Genomic DNA, 21,473 nt, shown 5'->3' with positions numbered 1-21,473 from the left:
GTGAGGAGAGGTGACACTCAGACCCCTTGCGCTGCCCTTGGCCAGCGATGACTCAGATCAGCAGGTCTTCAGCGCCATGCCCCCTCCTCTGCCCTCGGCCCCGTCAGCCACAAATCCTCTGAGGAAGGAGCATGAGGTGACCCCCACTCTTCTCTTCTGAAGACCCCTTCCATATCCCACCACCCAGCAGTGCCTCTGCCAGGGTTTTATGAACCAAACACACGGCACTGGTAACTCCAATCTCCCCTTCCATTTCTCATCGGAGACAAATGGCCATGAATCCAGGCCCCTTGTCTGCATGGAGCGGCCACGCCGGGTCAGCTCAGGCTCTGTCCACTGAGACCACAGGACCCTGACGTTTTAGTGACTCTTTATAGCCTTATCTGGAATAATGGGCAGTTTCCATTAGGAGTGTTGAAATATTAACAAGAGCCATCATTATGCCCTTTATGAGCTGCTAGAGTGTGAGGACGCTGGGCTGGAAATGACCACGAGTGGCTCAGGGTACTTTTCCTCTTAGACTCACTTGCACTTTCCTTAAATTCCAAACTCAAAGAATTGGGTCTCAAATAATGAGATTTCAGGGAGCAAAAGTGTAAATATCAGGGGCCATGAGGGCTGCAGTGGGCTTTCCCTAACGGCCCTGCTCTGCCTATACACTACAGGGTGTTTTGGGGAAGCAGGAGGTGAAGAATTGGTCAACATGGAGGATGGAGACAGGGAGAGCACAGGTCAGAACATTGCGTCCATCACCTCTAAGGCCCCCCCAGGAATGTGTGGGATTCTCCCCTGGCTGCTTCTCCCCTTCAGAAGAAAAAGCAAAAAGCAATCATCCCTGATAACCTGTTGTTCAAGAGCAGGAAGGAGGCAAGCCTGACTCTCTGGACACGACATGAGAGCTGCAGCCTCACCCTGCAGAGATCCAGGGACAGAGGAGAGGGACAGGCCGCCAGCAGGACTGTCCAGATGGGAGCAGCGAAAAGACTGACAAACTCGGAAGAAAGAAATTGCCACCATGCCTGGCACGCTACAGAGGATCAGGAAGAGAAGTGTTGAGTAAACAAATGAACTGTACAGGATTCCAGGGATCCCCACGTCTCAGCAACAAGCTGGGGGGTTCTTCCAGTTTTCATTCTTATCTGTTGTACATCCACATAGGTTAAAGTCAAATAGCTCTCAAAGGCTCATTGCAAAGCAAACAGAGACAAACGAATCCACAGTTCTCTTTCTGACTGCCCTATTTCCTCCTCCCTAACAAACACCGCTTTCAGTTACTTAGCTCTATCTTTGGGTAGTTAATTCCATATTTTTAAATCACGTGCTTCTATAACTTCTTACCAAGTTTTAACTTCTTTCCCAATATGAGAAGTGAGGCTTTCTCTCTCTAATCCTTCTCCAGCATCCTAAATAGCATGGCAATTCGTTGGGATCAGTGTCTGATCCTGCATCGTGATGACTAGGAAGGGATCCCCTTCACAGATGCTCTTTGCCTTTCTCTGAGCTGGAGTCTATGTTCCCTGAATCCCATGTTTCCCTTGGTTTAATCCCACTTCATGATGGAGAACTTCCTCCAATGGCTTTGCTGCACTGGAGCTAACTTTGTTTTAGTTTGAGGTTTTTCTTTTAGCTGTTTTTGTTGTTGTTGAGGTCTTTATTCACCTGAAAATCTCTTTGCTCTACTTGTTGCTTGGGCAATAATTTGGTTGGGTATAAAATTCACAACTGGAAATCCTATTCATTCAGGATTTTGAGGGCACTGCCCCAGTCTTCTTGCTTCTCATGTTAAAACACCTGAAACCAGGCTGACTCCTGATCCTTTGTAATGCATATTTTTTCTCTCTAGAAACTTGTACGACTATCCAATTGTTCTCACTTTCCTGATATTTTCATAGTGACGTGCCCATCTGTGTGAGCACTCTGTGAGCCCTACTCACAGAGTATACCGCCAATGCCCTTTAGTTGTAGGCAGTGTTCTGGACTGTATCCATGAGAGTCATCTCTCACTGCATATTCAGTTACCTCTTTCTGGAACTTCAAGCTCTCAGATGCTGTACTTCTTGGACTGGTCATCTCACTGTCATATTTTTTCCCTCCTAATTTCCAGCTCTGATTTTTTGCCCTGCGTCTCTGGAGATCCATTAATTTTGTTTTTCAATGATTCATAGCCCTTAGCTACAACATTTTGAATTTCCAAGAGTTCCTTTTGTTTCGTGGATATTCCTTTTTCACAGAAATTAGTTTCTGTCTCAGGGAAGTAGCATCTTGTTGCATCTCTCTAAAGACAGAAAAGGATGCTGTTGGTGGTGGGTTTTTTTTTTTTTAAGGTTTCTCCTTTCATTTTCTGTTTTAAATATCCATCCTTTGCTTGTTTGTTTGGTTTCTATTTTCACTTTAACGGAGTTCCAAATATTTAAGTGTCCTTAATTGAAGGATTATATTTAAGAGTGAAACAACAGAAAACTAACAGGAGTGGTGAGTGGGCTTGTCAGCTGGAGGGGCTGTGGCTGAGTCGTCCTGCAGGGTGGTCTCTGACGTGTCCTCCATGCTTTCTTCTCCAGGCTGGCTGCCTCTGCCAGCCTGAAAGATTCTGGGGGTTGTTCAGCCCTCCAGCCTGGACAGGACTGGAGGCTGCACCGTGAAAGCAAGTGAGGGACAGCTGGGGAGTCTCAGCCCTCCTTCCCTGGGTTGTGCCAGCCATGCCCCCATCCAAAGAGTGTCTCCTTGGTCGTCCACCTGTCTCAGCCTGGGTGGCAGGGAGGCAGGCTGGGTTGCATGGAGGTAGGGCCTCTCCAGCAAGCTCTGGATTCAGCTCCGACCTTCACCCAGCACCAAGGCCTAGGAAGGCATTGCTTCTGTGGTGCAGCAGACATTAACGCTGCTTTAAAAGAGGTGCTGAAGCCACCTGTGCCCATCAGAGCTGAGTTAAGCAACACGTGTATGCTCACATCCAACTGTGATCTGTCTACAGAGAAAGACCTGGTCGGGGCTCTGTGTGCTGATCACCATCAACTTCCCTGGGGCTGGAAAACATAACAGAACCTAGAAGACCTGGGAAGGTGAAAGTGAAAATAGCCGCTCAGTCGTGTCCAACTCTCTGCAGCCCCATGGACTGTAACCTGTCAGGCTCCTCTGTCCATGGGATTTCCCAGGCAAGAATATTGGAGTGGGTAGCCATTCCCTTCTCCAGGGGATTGTCTCAACCTGGGAGGCCTCCACGAAAGTGTTGGAAAGCCAAGCTCCATGATGTGGCTGGCTGCAGCTGTTTGGTCATTAAGGACCATGGCATTAATAAGACATCAAAGAATATTTCAAACACAAAAATGAACAAATGAGAACAACCCTCAGATATACACATGTGTATACACACACACACATATGGTTGCTGTTGTCTTCTTTTCCATTCATTTTATCTCTGCAGTTTATGCATTTTTTAAAGGTTCCTTCACCATAATTTCAGCATGGTTTGGGAGGAGGGCATTCAGTCACAATTTCTAAACTGCTGTGCTTTTTCCCTCATTACCATATCACTTTATTCTATTTTTATAAAACATAACATCAATTCAGAAGAGTGCATAGAACGTATTTTTACAGATCAATGAAAAATTGTAAAGCAAACTCTCCTGTGAGGAAACAGCACAGAGTGAGCTAGACTCTGGATGGACTTCCCAGGCCTCGGGGCGGGGGAGGGCTGGGGCCCCAGGGAGTGGGATCTGCTGGTTTTGGTTTCTCCTATGTGGGAACCTCGGGGACCCTCTCTGACCCTGCCTGAGACCCCTCTGCCTAGTGGATCCAGGGCATCACAGCCACAATAGAAAATACCAACTCCAGAATCAAACCCGGGCTCCCAGCTGGAAAACAAGGTCCTTCCAGGAGTCTGTCATGCCCATGGTCGCCTCCCTGCTCTGACTCCTCACTGCCCGGACGTGGCCAGTGTAGCCCTGCAGTGTGTTCTGTATCCACCTGCCCCATCCACTCCTATCTTCAGCCCCTGATGGCAGCCTGGCCAGGAGGATGGCTCACTTGTTTGTTCAGTCCAGGCTGTCACTGGGGAAGGTGACTAAGCGTCCAGTTGTCAGGAAGAACCAAGACTCTCAAATGGAGAACCTACGGGAAAACCCTCTGGGGAGGCCTGTTGTAGGGTTTTACGCGGAAAATATTCCTGGACAGAGAAGAGCCCTCAGGAGCATCCCTGGGGGAAGGCAGAGTATTTCTTTTTTCTTGAATTTAGAAGAACTTCTGCCCAGCATCTTGGGAGGCAGGGACCATCTAAAGATGCAGAGAAGACAGCTGAAGTGGTGGACCTCGGAGGGGCCCAATGATTACTCAGCTCATCTGAGACAGTGAATATTCCCTGTTTGTTCCCAAACTGTCACTCATGGTCCATGCCTACCCACAAAGAAGATGGGCACCAGCCCCCCCCCAACCCCGTGGAAGGGAAATGGAAGGATGAGAAGGCAGGACAGTCCAGGACGGGCTGCACCCCACCCCTAAGGGAGAAGCAGAACCACAGCCTGAAGCCTTCACATCCCCAGAGAACATAGTCCCTGGCCCTTCCTGGCAGAGCATCCATCCACCTCCTCCCACCGTAGCTGGGGGCCTCCAGACACAGGAGGAGAAGCGATTCCATTCTGAGGAACCAGAGACAGACAGTAGGAGGTGGGGGCCAGGCCTGGGGGAGGGGAGGGCCGTGCTTATGGGGAGGGAGTGTCCATCTGGGAAGATGGCAGAATCCTGGAGACCAGGGTGGTGATGGTCACATGACAGCGTGAGTGTCCTCACAGCTACCCAGGCAACATGGTACGTACGTACACTCCAAAATGGGTAAAAGGGTGGATTTTTTTTTTTTAATGTTTCACCACAATTTTTTCAAAAGGAGCCTCCATCCTAAAGTGGAGAGTCACACAGGCACAGTGCCTCTCCACAGCCGTGCTGGGGCTCGCCACGCCCTGGAATGAGGGCCTGTCATCAGGCAAGCAGCCAGAGGGTGTTTCAGGGCCAACCAATGCAGATCGCATGAAGGGGCCAAGTCCTCCATTGACTCACAAGACAAGGAAATTTATGCCCAAATTTCAGATGAGTAGTGAGGCTCCCTTCCGCCCTTCACTCTGCTGGCCTGGGCCACGCCGACCAGGTGGGGCAGGTGGACCCCAAAACTGTTTTCTTTGGAACTAACCTCCTGTGGCTTCATCTTCCTTTCAGGGTTGATCTGTCTCACTTCCCGACACTGAGAGGATGCAGATGGACCACAGACCTCCAGTCACCCAACACGGAGGGCTGTGGGACCCAGGACTGGCTAAGGCACAGGCGACTTCCATGTTACTTAGACCCCAGCAAAATCTTACTTAGCCTCAGTTTCCTTATAAAGTCAGGGAACTTGACATGATGAACTTACAGTTTTTCTTTTAGTTCCACTGATCCATAAACTTGATTCCTGCCATACAACCTGTAGAGTCTGCTCTGAACAGAGCACGTGAGCTCAGTGGAACCCAGTGGAATCTGAGTCGGTTCCTACCCCTCCAATACCTTCAGCATTCAAGACAGACCAACAGTGAACTCAGGCATGAGAGCCAAACCAAAACCAACATTGGGACACCGGGACAAGGCTGCCTCAGGCCCTTGGCACCTGCCCTGGGGGAACAGTTACCACTGTTCTCCCAAGTCATTCTCCCAAGAGTGAACTCAAAGTACATCATCAACGATGAAAGGCTTCGTGATGAGACCAAGGAAACCCATCAGGCTCCGGACCTGGACCAGAGCCTGGACCCACCTGGACCTGCCACGCCCCAGCCTGGACCCGCCATGCCTTGGGGGCTCAGCCTTTCAAGTCCAGGCCCTACCTGCTGCTCTCAGCAGACACCAGCCTCTGCCCCTGCCTTTCGGGCCACTCCTGTTCCCCAAGAGCAGCCTTGATCCCAGAAGCTTTCTGGTGTGGTGGAAGGTGCATAAACAGTCAGGAAAAATTAAGATCTTGTTGGAAATCAGAAAAGGCAACAGTCTGCTTGCTGCTCCCAGGAGATTCCTATGCTGGGCCTTTCCTAGAGGCCAGCTTTCCAAATGCCATCAGCAGAGAGAAGTCTTACAATGGAAACGTTAAATGCATTTTGGGCTTTCTAAGCAAGTCCAGGAGAAAGGACTGTGATATTATGTGGGTTCACCAGAGCTGTCTCCTCTCTCCTGGCCCTCTAGAGCCTGGGATGGATGCTCCCCCAGCCCACAGGTGTCTGAACACGAGCATCCCTCTGAGTGCTTCTGCAGGGTCCGGAGAACAAAGCACACGGTCCCCACCCAGCCCAGAGCCACCCTTTCCTCCTCAGCCTCAGACGCTCAAACATCCAGCAAACCCATCAGTTTCTGAGTTTATTCCACACAAGCCCGAAACATCATTGGTAAGATTTCTGCCACTGCTCAGGTGGATGCCAAGACCACACCTTCCAGACTTGAATTACCACTGCCCAGAGGACCCCAGGAAAACAAGTGTTCTGTGGCATCTCCCCTGGAGAGGCCAAGAACAACACCTTCAGTGTTGGTCCAAATGGGGGCCAAGTTCTGAGCCCCATGGACACAGTTGCCCCACGACCAAGGGCGGGGAGAGTCACTGCTGGGCTCAGACACACACCCTCTCCCCTTTCAGGCCCCTTTGGGAACACATCTGGGGGGAGGTGGTCGCAAACCTTTCGCACACTGGAGAGAACAAGCACTCAGAGTCACACGGAGCGTGCCTCACACCCTCACTTCACAGCAACCTCCCCCGGGTGGCCCTGGCTTGGTCACCTTGCCTCTGAACCCGCTTCACTGTTTGCACACAAGAGCTAGACACGGCAGAGCTGTAGAGCCGTGGTCAAGATCTGGGTCCCTGGGACGGGACACCTGTTCCAGAATTGCAACAGTGGTGCCCATTGTTAGTCTGATTAAAGGGAGACGTGACTCAGAACACAGGGACTGGAATACATCCCTGAAAAGCAGAGCCCTGGCCTGGCCGTGGAGACTCTGGGTAAACACGCCCACGGGAACGGCGGGGCTAATACGAGAGCAGAGGCTAGATGACACTCGCGTCCCAGTGCCCATAAGTGGGATCAGCGTCTCCATGGCAGGTCCTCTTAATGCAATATTTTAGGACGAAGGCAGAGCTGATGTTTCCCAGAGGCTGTCAGGCAGCAGGCAGTTCATTTCATAAGAGATTTCCCCGAGATCTCTGGGGCTGCGCAGGTGATGGGTTTCCTTCAGAGTGATGTATGTGGGCTGCCTCCCTCCCCTCTCGGCTCCAAAGGCCCTTTGGAGATTTCTTTATGATTTTATGATGCTAATTCCTCCGGAAAGTTTTGAAAAATTTGACAGGCTTCATGTAAGTGCGTGTATGAGCATACACAGGCATGTGAACATACAGACAACAAAAAGCCCTAGAAGTTGCACAAATGTACCCCTCCCCCAGCATCCTCCAAACTGTGCCCATGCGCTGTGGCACCTTCTTTCCAAGGGGACCACACATGACTGACATGGTAATCTGAGGACTGGGAATCGAGAACATGGAAACCTGGGTGTTCAGGGTGAATTTTTCACAATGACTTACCTGCCTGTTTAATTACTCAAAGTGGAAAAAAAAATGAAAGTGTTAGTCGCTCAGTAATGTTTGACTCTGTGACCCCATGGGCCATAGCCCACCAGGCTTCTCTGTCCATGGGATTTCCCAGGCAAGAATACTGGAGTGTGCTGCCATTCCCTTCTCTAGGGGATCTTCCTGACCCAGGGATCAAACACTGAGGGTTTGATTCTTTAATTCTGCAAACCCCAACCCAGGGTTTCCACATTGAGGGCAGATTCTTTACCATCTGAGCCACCAGGGAAGCCCCACTGATGCCCCCAAAAAGCCTGGGAAGGCAGTCAATGTCTTGCTTCACTCTGTAATCTGCGTCTCCTCTCTTGCTGGCCAGCCATGGTGCTTTCACAACTTCGTCTAGATTCCTCTGTCCTGAGATGTGGTTTCTCTCCTCAGCTCTGCTCCCTTCCCATTTCTTCTGGGAACCCTGAGCCCCCTTCCACTTTTCTCTCCACCATCTCACCTTCCTGTCTTCTCAGCAACAAGCCAACGGCAATGACCTAACGCTCACCGCAAAGAGGCAACGTTCCCGGGAAGCGTTCACAGCACAGAACCTCAGTGGAGGCCAGACACCAAGAAAGCCAAGTCTGCAGGGCCCAGATCTGGATTTCCCGCCCCAAGGTTAGGAACCCTCACGTCAGATACACATCACATGAATGAACGTGCCATCTGCAAGGAGCCAGTGGACAACAGATTCACCTGCACATTTGAGAGAAGCTGACTCGATTTATGGAATTACAGACATTTGAGATGAAACAGCTCTAACATAGGCCACCAGAGTAGACAAAAAGTTTTATTATTTTGCTCCAAAAGGCCCAACTCAAGATACCTACCTTGAAGAAAAGGAAAAGAATACAATTATTCAGAGGGACTTCTCTGGTGGTATAGTGGTTAAGACCCGCAGTCCCAATGCACGACACCTGGGTTCCATGCCTGGTCAGGGAACTAGATCCCACATAGTACATGTTGTGGCCAAAAAATAAAAAATAATGCATGTTGTTGTTCAGTCGTTCAGTCATTCATTCACGTCCAACTCTTTTTGACCCTATGGACTACAGCACACCAGGCTTCCCTCTCCTCCACTATCTCCCAGAGTTTGGTAAAGTAATGCACACTCCCATTAAAAAAAATTCAGGCAGTAATCCTCCTGATTACAGAAGGATAAAAATGAAATTTTTTTGTTACAAAAATTAACATTTACTAAAAATGCCTGGCTACAGGGGTAAAAAGATGACTTTGACACCTGTGGATTTCAAGTTGTCCTGAGAGGTAAGAAATGACATCAGATAGCATCTTCCCAACAGTAAGGCACCCTGAAAATGCAGAAACGTTTTGCACATAATTGAGTTTCCTGCTGAACAGCTTCCACAAAGTGGCAGAGAGGTCTGCTCAGTTCTGCTCGGCTCTGACTTCCAGGAACTCCCCTCCTTGTACCTGAGGACAGGTGTGACTATCCTTCTAGCAGCCATACCTGTCCCTTCCTCCTCACCCCTCATCTATCTGATGCTGCAAGCCTCAAGTTCCATGATCTAGGGGTTAAATTTCAGCAGGATTAAAAATCCCACCTTCGACCCTAGAACATTTTTTTTCAATCATGATTTAAGAGATTTTGTGATATAGTCCTTACTTCTAAGGAAGTAAGGCCAGTGAGCGATCATTAGCTTGGGCTTTGTTCTTTTAGTAGCGTAAGTAAAATATTAACTTACAATAAACGTAGTCTCATACCCAAACGTCAATATTTTAGAGGTCAATTACAATTGAATAATTCATTTTTCAATTAGGTGCTGTTACCGCTCTCCCTTAAAATGATGCCTCGCGAGGGCATCTGCCTTAAGTGGGGCTGCGCCGTATACAGCAGGAGCCCAGTAGGGATTTTTGGTGAATGAATTTCCATCACCCCAAGAATGGTCCTAGACTGGGCTCTGGAACCCATGCTTACATGTCAAAGCGGCACCTTCTGTGTGGAGTCCTGTCTCCTCTTCGGACTCGGAATTTCCTCCTCCCACCATCAGTCTAGCCGACTCCCCACAGGCTTCAGGCTTCACTCAAGAGCAGTTTCTCCAGGAAAACCTCTTCTATCGGTTTTCTACCCCAGTTCACACACATCACTGCTTTCAGGGCCTTGGCTAATCATCTTAGAATCTCAGATGCCTACGTTCAGCTCCTCACTGCCCCTGCCCCCCAGGGGCAACTAGGAGAAAGGCTCCTAAGAAGCCAGGATCAAGGTTATCAGACCAACAAATCACAGGAAGGTACTTTATCACAATGAGCTCCTCCCGCACACACACCTTGAGGACCTGCTGCCCCAGCCCCAAGCCCACGGGGTGGGCAGCCCATATTGAGGGCCAGTGCCCAGCAGACAGGTGCCCGCAGCTGCCGGGGTCCCTAGGAATCCCATGGGACCACTCAAGACCCCAGCTGCAGGGACCCAGAGTACCCCACCCTCCCGACGGCCTGACAGCAGGCTCAACCCTTGACATGTCCAAGGGCACCACAGTCCCAAGAAACGACACAACCTGCTCAGAATTTCCTTTGAAGGATCCAGGGGTTTGGATTTTATATTCGAGAAAGGCTTTCTTCAAATATATTTAAATTAAAAGGAGCTTGGTGCAGGAAGGGCTTCCATCATACAGAGTGTGAGTGTACATAGGGAGCGTTTTCCCCCCAAATGAATGCTGCTGCTGCTGCTAAGCCAAATGAATGCAGGTGGATAAAAACGGGGCAAGGGGTGTCACACACTTAGACTTCAAAGCTTCGGCCGCTGGCAAGCGGGCAGCAGGCAGTGCCTGTCTCTGAAAACTGAGGGCAGGAGGAGTCTCCGCACTCAGGGCTCCGTCTGGGAGCACTCCCCACCACTGGAGACGCCCAGTCCCCTGGGCAGCTGCCCGGCCGCCCTGGCCTCCCTGCATGGCCCAGTCTCTCTCCCAGGGGCACAGTCCTCAGGACAAGCTTCCTGTGGTGCAGGTGTTTCTAAACCTGCACCATTTGTGAGGGGGAGGTGGGGTGGCGCCCTCTGCCTGGTCCAGGGAACCCCCTGTCTGGTGAGCACACGAGGTAGCTGTCTCCTGACAGTTGAGGACACGCACCCGCATCCACACCATGATGCCTGCATTTCCAGGGCAGACCATGTCCCTTCTCTGAACGCCAGTGCCCTCATCTGTGAAACAGGAAGACAGGAGGCCTCACAGGGTCACCGCGATGCCCAAATCACCCTAACCCACACAACTCTTCGGTGTCTGCACATGGAACAAAGACATTACTATTGAGTTAGAGACACCACGTCCTACGACAGTCATCTGTGCAACCCTGCTTACCCCAGCGTTTACCATTTTTATTTTGCAACAGAACCAAGTTGATTTTTTAAAACACCAGTTAATGCTGGTACGGGCAGGGTGAGGTGTGGGGACGGGTGCTTTGTCTCGGAGGATTCTTTCCACCCCCTCCTACGCTCACAGTCATGCACGTTCAGGGGAACAGGGGCCACCACCCCCACACGTGAGTCCACGTGACACTTGGCCCCCTCTCACCAGTCACTTCGCTTCTCTGAACTAAAGGGACACCATCTGGCAGGCTCCGTCCACTTCCCGTCCACTCACTCAACAAATATTTATCAAGAGCCTAGCGGGTGCTGGTCCCTGCACAAGGCACTGGGGACAGAGCAGCTTCCTGGGATGAATTCTCCACCCTGAAGTAAACAAGTAAATAGACGTGACCATTTACTGTAGTGGGGATTAGAAGCAGTGTTTGCAGAGCACTGGCGCCTGCTGGTCACTCGGAAAAGGGAATTGTTATGACTAAGCAGGTCTCCCCGCCCCACCTGCCGGAAGAGACACAAACAGAAAGGTTCAGTGACTGAGGGGAGCACCCCCACCCCACCCCTCACCCCGGTCCAGTCCCTCTCTCCCCTGGTCACTGCTGCAGGCCTGGCTCCAGAATGGCTCATAGGATGTAGCTGCACCGGGTCCTGCCCAGACCAACTCAGCAGACCCGAGGGCAGGGCTGGGGTGGGGGGCGGGGGTGTGTTGCCTCAGTGAAATGTTTCCCCGAGGCCCTGGTTAGGAGCTGGGCTGAGCTCTGAGCCACCCCACCCACACCCCCACCTTGAGTACCCACAGACAGGACCGGCGATGAGGGCCACCTGCCATCACCTGTCCGTGGGTTTCCCACGCCTGGGGACCACACACACCGGCCCCGACTCTGCTGCGATGCACTCAGGCCCCATAGAAACATCTCACCCTTCAGCAGACCTGACGGTGCAAGAAGGCCCAGCTCACTGTAGGAGGACCAGGGTCTGAGCCCACATCTCTGCTTGCTTCCCAAACACACACCTTGATGCATCCTAAATACAGGCCGTGGGGTGTCCTCAGCCCAGCGCAGTCTGGAAGTGGACCCCACAGGCTCAGGCAAGATCTGGCCCCTGAGCTGACCAGCAGGGACAAACATGGTCCCTGCAGGGTGAGCTGTGGTGGGCGGCTGCCCCTCAGGGACCCTTCTTTAGCCACGAGGCCTCTCTGCCTCTCTCCTTGTGTGCTGAGACCTGCGAGTGGGCAGCCCAGATACCCTCTGTGGGTGAGGGTTCCAGAAACCAAGAGCCTGTGTGTCTCCTTGCCCACAAAAGCTCTCCCAAAGGGCCCTGTGGGACCTGCATCCAGGACCAGACAAGGGGCTCCAGGCTCAGGCTGTGAGCTCTCCGACCAGCACACACGGCCTCGGCCAGCACCTTGATGGCCCCCAGGCCTGAACTCACCATCCCTACAACCAGCTGGGGCCGCCCCATCTCACAGCATAAATGGGAAACTGGAAAGTCCTGCCTTCTCCCCGACACTTGGGCCCTTCTGCTGAGCCCAGCCTCCCCGCCCCAGCCCCCATGCCTCCTCCTCTGGCCTCTCCTCTGCCCCTCGCCCCTCTGGAACCACCTAGTTCTGGCTTCAGAAAGCCCAACACAGCTCTGTTGTCTACACAAGGTCAGATGCCAAATATATTCTCTTAATATTTCAACCCAATCCAAATCTGAGCCGACTTCAGGGTCTGTTGGAAGCTGGGAGCTTTCCACACACGATGAGTCCACCCTGCCAGCAATAGAGCTCAGGAGACCTCGTCCAATTTACCTGCAGGGCAGCAGCCACAAGCAAGGGTGTGGGGGGGTTCACATACTATTTCTACAGGATGCTCTGCCTGGCAGGTCGCACTGCCAGCAACAAGGCCGTGAAAAATGCAGAAAGAAGTGCCATGTTCACGTTTCCTTCTGCTTCACTAGCACCAGGAAAAGATAACAAAGATGACGGATTTGGGTGCAACGGCGTATGTTAGACGGAGCATAAAACAAACAGACTTTTACTTAAATAATGAGAAAAAGACCATTAAAAAAAAATTCCATACTGAAACACTTCTCAACTCCTGGAAGGAGAATAAAAGCAAAGTGCTAGGAAAATAAACAGGGGTTGTATCAAGCAGGTTGCAGGGAGAAGGAACCGGGCAGGAGGAAGGAAGGAAGTCGAGAGCAGGAGGGTGGCTGTGGGCCTGCAGGTGTCAGGGGGACCCCCTCCTTCTGGACAGTGAGGGTCTTGGCTAAGTGAGTTATTCTTGGACTCGACAGAGGACACACCTCTGGGCAGCTGATGTGTCTTCTCTTTCTCTCTGGACCCTAGAGAGAGCCATGGGGAGAGGGCAAGCTGACGGGGCCCCACTTGCAGGAGGGCGAACATTTGGGTCGCTTTTCCCAAAGAGCAGCCGGTGACTCTCAGCAGCAGGGGCGCCAGGGGGGCGAGTTAAACCCATGGACTCTGGGCCCCGGGGGCTCACACTGTAGCTGCTCCCCGCCACACCCAAGGGGATCCACAGGCTCTGAGGTCCCAGGTCCTCTGCTGTAGGCGCAGTACTGCCTCCGTCTCTGAGCAGAACTCTGCGACTGCAGTTTCTTGTTCTAAAAAAGCCGTGAGAGTCAGGGGAGGTTGTCTAGCTTCCTTTCAGGGGCCCGTCAGTGATTTGGGGGCCACGTTCTGGAGGGGCAAGGGGACGGTTTTGGTCCTCAAAGCTCCATAAAAAGCCGCATGCACCCCTGCTTCAGGGTTCCAGAGGCTACGAACCCAAAGCCCCCGCTCCGCCTGGCGCCCCAGCCCGCTCTCCACACTGTAGGCCTGGAGCTGCCAGCCACGTAAGTGTGAACCACCCCCCACCGTCTACTATGGGTTTAAATCTCTGTTTCTAGAGCTTAGAAGACTCGGCGCTCGCCATCCCCCTCCGACTCTCAGGCAGAAACTCCTTGGTGGCCCCACCGCTCCTCCTGTCCACCTGCACCACCCTTCCCCTGCACCTGCCCCAGGCGCTCAGAGCCCGGCCCGGGGCTCCTTCAGTCCCCCCGCCTCCCCCAGCAGGAAGTGGCTCTGGAGTCCTGCCTGACACCTGCCCGCTGCATCTCTTCCTGCTCTGTCCACAGGTTCCTCGCTCACCGCCGCTCATCCCGTTAAAGCTGACCGTCTCCCGGCTGAAGGCATCTCTTGACCCCCCTCACCCACTGAGAGGAATTTTCAAAATGTGTGTCTGTATAGGTGTGTGTCTCTGAGTGTCTGTGTACATGTACGTGTGTCTGTGTATATGTGTGACTGTGTGTATATGTGTGACTGCGTGTGTCTGTGTACATGTATGTGTGTCTCTGTGTGTATGCATGCATTTGTGTATGTGTCTATGTGTCTTCTGTGTGACTGTGTGTGTACATGTATGTGTGTCTGTGTCTGTATATATGTGTGACTGTGAGTATCTGTGTATAGTGTGACTGTGTGTATATGTGCCTGTCTGTGTATATGATGTATATGTGTGACTGTATGTGTACATGTGTGTCTCTGTGTTTCTGTGTATATGTTTCTGTGAGTATATCTGTGTATATAAGTGATGTGTGTATCTGTGTACATGTATGTGTGTCTGTGTTTGATATATGTGTGACTGTGTGTATCTGTGTATACTGTGTCTCTGTGTGTATGTGTATCTGTGTGACTGTGTGTCTCTGTACATGTCTGTGTGTATCTGTGTATATGTGTGTGTGTGTCTCTGTATATGTGTTTAGGCTGGAGGAAACTCTCCATCATCCGAGCACACTTCCCTACTTTACAGTCACTGCCCAATCCGGAGCTTTAGAGAGCCAGCAACTGCCTTAGCAACTAGAACCCCCTCTCAGACCCCACATTCTCTGGTGTACCCCGATTCCTAGTGTAAGGTTCCCCAAGTCCTGGCTGCCCCCCACCACCTCCCCTCCACCACGTGGGCTAGCCCTCATGGGGGAAGATGGAAGACGGACCTGTGGTGCAGCCTGGACTAGCATGAGCTTGTGCAGGGTCACCCTTTATTCAGAGCAGCTTAACTGAGGTATAACTTACATACCAGGAAATCTGCCCCATACAGTTGTATGACCATCACCACTGCTTAGTTTCAGAGCTTGTCCATCACCCTGTGAAGTGATCTTAAAACCACAGTCCCTCCGCTCCAGCCCGGAGGACATCCTAGGACGCCTTGCTCCTCTTGCCCAGCATGAGGAGGTGTCAGCAGCACTCAGCCACCCAGAGCGCCCACCTGTACACCCCCCACCCTCATGGACTCAGGGTGAGGGGCCGTCTCTGGGACCTAAGATGAGAGCAACCCCCTCTGAGCCTTGGCCCAGAGTCGACCCAAAGCATCACTGGCTGCCAAACAGGCCTCGGAGTCTTTTTCTAAGCTGCAGATTAACCGAGAGGCTGTAGGGTTTCACGGAAGATGGGTCGGTTGGCGGTGGGGGCAGTTACGTGAAATGATACTCAGAGAAGAAGTGGCACCAATGAAGGCCCTGCTTTTTCCGGGGGCCTCTGGGACACCCCTGGTGTGTTTCTTTTGACACAGCGAAGAGTTCCTGCCTGCTGACACAAGGTCACACCTCGGCAGGCCACGTGGACTTGGGCCGAGGCTCTGCTTGCCCTGTCATCGCTCAGCTCGCCAGCCAGCTCTGGAGCCTGACCCCACACACAGCCCAGGCTCCCTGAGACAACCAGGCAAAGGCCGTGAAGTCCAAACAGGCATCAGACACACTAGCTACAGAGGCCCAAGAAAATGTCAGACTAAAAAGCACAAGAATTGATACCCCGTGATATTAAGAAAGGCTGGCGACAGGAGGAGGCCCGGGTACTCTCCTGCTTCTTGCAGAAACAACCACCAACTGTCCCCCGTCACTAACTACAGGAAGCTGCCAACGACCCAGGAGACACTTTGTGGGGTCATGTGAGAAGCTCTGGAGTCCTGGCAGGGGAGGGGAGACGCAAGACCTCCCCCAGCCGGCGGGCGGCCCAGGATCGCGGGGCGCTTGGTCGGGCCAGCTGCATTCCACAGCCCCCTCTGTGCCCAGACGGCTTTGTGATGACTTCAGGCTCAGCACAGAGTAAACACTCTCCACGCTTTTTCCATGGACACGTTCTAACCCCAAACTGCCAGCACTGGCCTCCCGACCATCCAGAGGGAAAGCCGCCTTTCCCAAGAACATAAAACCTTCTTAACTAAATAGTCCATCTTGGCTGCAAAAGCAAACTTTCCTACAAGCTTCCTAGAAATTACTTTTCGAGCACCAAGCCTACGAATCACCTCAGCAAAGCCCCCTCAGCAAAATGACGGCCCTGGGAGCAAACATGACAGAGGATCCAGAAGGCACACTCGCTCCAGCAGACACCTGCCCTTCCAGGATGCGGGTGGAAAGAGCACCCACGGGCCACTGCTCAGAACTCACACTTGCACGCACCCTGCTCACAACCGCCTGACTGCAACAGTCTTTCTCACAACAGGTTGAGATGAGACAGGTGCTGATGTGAAAAAAGAGACCTTGACATCCAAGCTCGGCCGACTTTTGTAACATCAAGCATGTTCCCGCTTGCATCCGCGTGGTCCAAGCTTAGCCCCCACTGCCGTTGTGCAGAGGCGGGCACGCGGCGGTGCACTTACCAGGTTGGAATTCGTGGCGTTGGAGTCGTCCTCTGGGAAGGGAATATAGATCGCTAAGGCCACACAATTGGCAAAAATAGTCAGTAAAATAATGATTTCAAATGGCCTGGGGAGAGGGAGTTAAGGAATTAAAGCCACGGGAAGCACCAGTGAAACAAACACACACAAATATATACATATATATATATTTTTAAATGAAGATTCATAAGAATTTTGTTTAAACAATACATTCCAAGCCCTTGTGTTCTGAAAAGAAACATATGCCTTTTTAAGTGCTTCTAATGGGGCTCCGCCAAAATTTTTCCTAATATGTCAAAAGCAGTGGAGGCCAGTCGCGTGCCAGAGTAAACACAGATTTCTAAAACTTTTTTCCCTTCTTTTATTTATTTAGATTGCACTGGACTTCATTTTCCCTCATGTGTGCACGGGGTTGCTTTTAAAGATTGGGGCCTGCTCCAGCCGGGACTCGCCCCCGCCCACCCCTTCCCGGGCCGCCCTGCCCGTGGGCTCGCCTGCCTGCACTGGGGGCCCGACAAGGCTTGGCTTGAAACAGGCAGACCCTGTGGGGCTCAAGGCAGAGACTTGACTTTGACTCTTCAGCGAAATTTGGAGATAATACTTTCAATCTTTTAAGTTGAAGTTCAGAGTCTTTTCTTTTCTTCCTCCTTATTCTCTGACAGCTTCCAGAGAGCCTGAAGGTGGCTAAGGGCTCTGGACCCCAGCAGCAGAGCAGCATAGCTGTGCGGGTGGGGGATGGCAGCTGGGTGCAGGGGTCTCTTCCATCTACTGAGGTCCTGCTTTCGGGGTGGGGGTGGGGCGGCCTGCATCCCAGGGTATCCTGATTTGCTGCAGGTTGTGCTGGGGTTTGGAGGGTGGGGGGCATGGGGTTAAGCCAAGCCTCACTCCCCAACCCTTAAGGAGGTCCCTGTGCCCGGATCTCTGCATCAAAATATCAGGCAGATGCAAAAATGAGCAATTGTGACCATACACCTTCTGCCCTACACCCTCAATGGAAGGCCATGGGGTGGGGGTGTGGGGAGCGCTTCAGAGGAAGGGCCTGGCTCACGCTCTTCCAGCCCCATTTCCCCTCCTCCCCAACACAGCCACCGTTTCCAGCCCAGTCCATGGAACCTCACCAGAGGAGGATGAGAAAGAGGACGGCCATTCGTGGGGGGAGGGACTGCTTCCATCTCCAGGGAAGCCTGGGCTTGCAGAGCTCACAAGTCCTGAAGCAGAAAAAGGCCTTGGAGATGGCCTGGTCCAAACCCCTGAGGCCCAGGGAGCCTGAGAAACTCCCAAGACCCACAACAGGCATTGACCTGCCAGGCCAGAACCCAGACCCCTGCCTGCAGAGTCCACTGTCCACTCCTCTGCCATGGACGTCCCAGGATCTGAGCTCTCAGGGCAGCCTGGGGCCTGGAAGGAATTAGTGATCCTCCAGTACAGGGCCCCCTGGACACTGTGCTGCCTATGGGTGGGTCACCTTGGCCCCGAGGGCGGAGCTGGGCATCCGCTCACCCAGCATGCCCCTAAACACTGTCAGTTTCTGTGTGCACCTTGCTATCGAGAACACCTGCAGCAGGCGCCCAGCCTCTCCACTGGACAGACCCAGAAAACAAAGCAGCGTCTCCCAGGGCCGAGCTGGCAAATAGCGGAGTCAGGTCTGAACCAGAGCTCCTGACTCATCTTTTCCAGCAGGCCGTGCTGCCTTTGAGCTGGCCAGGGATGCGTGGGGAGTTGGGATGCTGGTGGGAGGAAGGCTGGGCGCTGATGCTGACCAAAGCCTTGCCCCCCAGGCCCTGCTCTGACCTCCCTGCTCAAACCGCAGCATGGTGGGCAGTTGTCACCCCACTCCTACACAAGGAAACAGAAGGTGACGGGATGCATCAACTTGCCTAGAGTCACCCTCACTGGGGTAGGATGGGGTTGGACCAGAAAGTCTGGCTCTGAAGTCTGAATTTGTCAGGAGTCTTCTACACTGATCCACTCTGAAATCATCCCAAGCAATCGTTGCTGTTAAAGTTTTATGGGAACTTTTTTGGTGGACCATTTTTTCAAGTCTTTATTGAATTTGTTGCATATTGCTTCTACTTTACGGTTCTGTTTTTTTGCTGGGAGGCACGTGGGATCTTAGTTCCCCGACCAAGGATCGAACCTGCATCACGTGCGTTGGAAGGTGAGGTCTTAACCACTGGACCTCCAGAGAAGTCCCACCCTAAGTGTTTTTAGGAAATTGGCTCTTTCAGGCCCCCTCCCACATGGCCTCCTCCCTCTTGCCCTGTCCCTACTCAGCCCAGGCTGGGCATCTTGGTCCCCCTCATCTGCCCTGGGACTCCCCCCGGCAACCAGGACAAGAGCCAGGCCTCAAATGTCAACCTGTCCCCTCGCCACAGGTGGGTGGCAGCTGAGTCCAGGTGTCTCCTGCTCTGACAGCCCCCAGCCTCCAAATTCAGGCTATCCTTTCATCACCTTGTGTTCAAGCTCAGAAACCACTCAGGCCAGTAAGCAAGGTTGCATGGTGGAGAGAAGATGCCCACTGTAAGCTGGGAGTTCAGACCCAGGTCTAGTCCCCCTGGGGCTCCGCTGAGCTGCTGGCCTCCTCGTGGCCTCCCCCAACCACCCCCCACCCCCCACCAGTGCCTTTCTCCTAAACTCAGGACTCATGGGGAGAGGGAGCGGGGATGTGAGTTCAGGGTACCTGGATCTGAATCTCTGGTGTGGTTAGAGTGAGTTCAGCTCCTCCCGGCCCCCTGCCCCACCCTGGACACATGGCCCAGCTGCCCCTTCACAGCCCTGACCAAGCGGTGCTGACAGCAGCCCGATGGGGACCCACAGATCCAAGCTTCTGAGCCAGGCAGCGGACGCCTCGGCCTCGGGACCCGCTGCCCAGCTCTGCAGCTGGGCCGGGCTTAGGCCACCTCCTCTCAAGTGATTTGGGACTTAAGGGGTTCAGGCTTTGACAAAACAAACATTTCTTGCTAAACAGAAATGTCCTTCTGTCTCAAGTCATCTCCTTATACCTTTCATCCACTCCCAAAACTTGTAAATCTTTCCATGGAAAGTCGTCAATGAAACCTAACACCCGCCCTAAACCCCAGGAAACGTGGCGGGCCTGCCCAGATGGCTTCTTCCTAGGAAAATGCCTGGCACTGAGTCCAGGGTCCTAGTCGTGTCTGTGCCAACCTGCAGGCTCCGTGTCCTCACTGGGGAAGTCCGGGCACACGCACTCACCCTCAGGGGCCTTCCCATCTCCCCCACCCCATGATTCCTGGGTGGGATCGCTCCGTGAGAGCCCAGCCCTTCAAAGCCTCGTCCTCTGCAGCCTGCGCTCACCGGGTTCTGTGCAGACACGGGGTCTGTGTCATCCCCCAGGTTGGTGGTCCCCAACCCAGCCGCACCTGGAGAGTTCAGCCAGGCCCGGGCAGAGCTCAGACACCTGTGCTTCGTCCCAACCCCCCAAGGAACACTGATGGACTCCTCCAACTTCACGGCTGTGCCAGCCCACAGATCAGGAGGAGGTGACATGTCAACCCTCACTGAGTGAGCCCTGAGCAAGCTCAGCCCATCAAGCGAGGAGAAACAACCCCTTAGTCTTGTTTCCTTAAACACTGCTTTTGTGTACGGAGCAATCCCCGAGGAGCTGGCTCTGTAAGCAGCTTCCCAGGCCCCATCCCCAGAGGCGCTGACTCACGGCTGGGGAGGGCCTAGAACTCTGCATTCCAACCACGCCCGGTGACCGACCCAGGGGTCTGAGAACAACCCGCCGCAGGCCACACGGCCAAACCCAAAGGATACTTCCACTCGACGATGCTGATGCAGGCCCTCCGGATGGGGTTCTTTAGGGTCAGGCAGAGCAGGGCGCGGGGAGGGCGGGTGGCCGTCGTGCTGCCCTGCTTCTTGGGCTTCCCGTACTGCTGTCGCTTCCGCTGCGTGGAGCTGACCGTGGAGATGGTCGCGTTGCCAGCACTGCCCATCAGCTTGGCCTGCCGGGCAGCGTCTATGGCGGCCTGCCAGGACAGGGCGGCCCCCGGCGTGGGGATGTGCTCGGGCGCCAGCCCCGCAGCTGCATTGGCGTTCATGTTGGCGTGAGCCGGGCGCGGGCTCCCATAGCTGGGACCTGCAGGAGAGGACAGGGACAGTGGTCACTGCGGGGGGGAACCAGGAGCCCTGGCAATGCGCTCTGGGCCCCAGACTCGCATTTTTTTAAAAATTTCATTTCAAACCATTGCAGGATTCGGGGAGGTGACCCATGGAAACACCAGAGTGTGACCCTGGGTCTGCCCTGGTCCGAGCTCAGCCCAGGTCAGCTGTGTGACCCTGGACATGCCTCTCCCCTCATTTTAAGGGGAAAATATGCATTAAGCACCTGGGGATCTCAGAAACACAGGGAGAAGAGGAGGATGCAGAAAAGGAGAAATATGCTATGCAACACATGGCAGTTAAAATATATACTTATAAGCACACATACAAATAGAATAGAATAGAATGGTTGTCTACAGAAGGTGAGGCACGAAATGAGAACAGGATATGGGGACAGGAAAAAAAGAATGAATGAATGAGAGCCGCTGCATGAATCAATGCTGACAAATGTACAGCAAATTGAAGGGCATAATTCACTCAAATCTCTGCACCTGAGCTCCAAAATAAAAGTAAGAATCTTAAATGAAGGGGTTGGACCAAAGCAAGGTGACATCCAGGTACCGCAAACCCATCTGGGGATGAGTGTTGTTGAATAGGAGAGCCAGCAGCTGTGAGAGTTTTAAATCATGACAGCAGGTCCCATGATGTCCCCCCAATTGAGCAATAGGATCTATGCGCCTTCCTGACATAAGTTGGCCTTCTGTGATTGTTTTCTCAGCAGAGGTGACACAGAGGCAACTTCTAAGGTAAGTGGAAAATCTGAAATGCCAGCCCTGGGCCACCACGC

At 52.9% G+C, this 21,473-nt stretch overlaps 1 protein-coding gene across 14 annotated transcripts in view; it reads right to left on the bottom strand.

Moving 5' to 3' along the window:
- CACNA1C (calcium voltage-gated channel subunit alpha1 C) overlaps positions 1 to 21,473 on the bottom strand; it is a 388,445-nt gene that overhangs the window by 322,314 nt on the left and 44,658 nt on the right. For all 14 annotated transcript variants that reach the window (XM_070453275.1, XM_070453261.1, XM_070453272.1 and 11 more), the window contains exons 2-3: positions 20,342 to 20,663; positions 16,547 to 16,652 (exon numbers count right to left, since the gene is read on the bottom strand). In XM_070453275.1, coding sequence (XP_070309376.1) covers positions 16,547 to 16,652; positions 20,342 to 20,663 — 428 coding nt within the window. The remainder of the gene's footprint in view (positions 1 to 16,546; positions 16,653 to 20,341; positions 20,664 to 21,473) is intronic.

This window comes from Odocoileus virginianus, chromosome 23 (assembly GCF_023699985.2).
Source record: "Odocoileus virginianus isolate 20LAN1187 ecotype Illinois chromosome 23, Ovbor_1.2, whole genome shotgun sequence".
In the NCBI taxonomy this organism is placed as follows: Eukaryota; Metazoa; Chordata; class Mammalia; order Artiodactyla; family Cervidae; genus Odocoileus; species Odocoileus virginianus.
The sequence above is the reverse complement of the archived record's forward strand: the minus strand, read 5'-3'. Positions and strand labels throughout refer to the sequence as shown.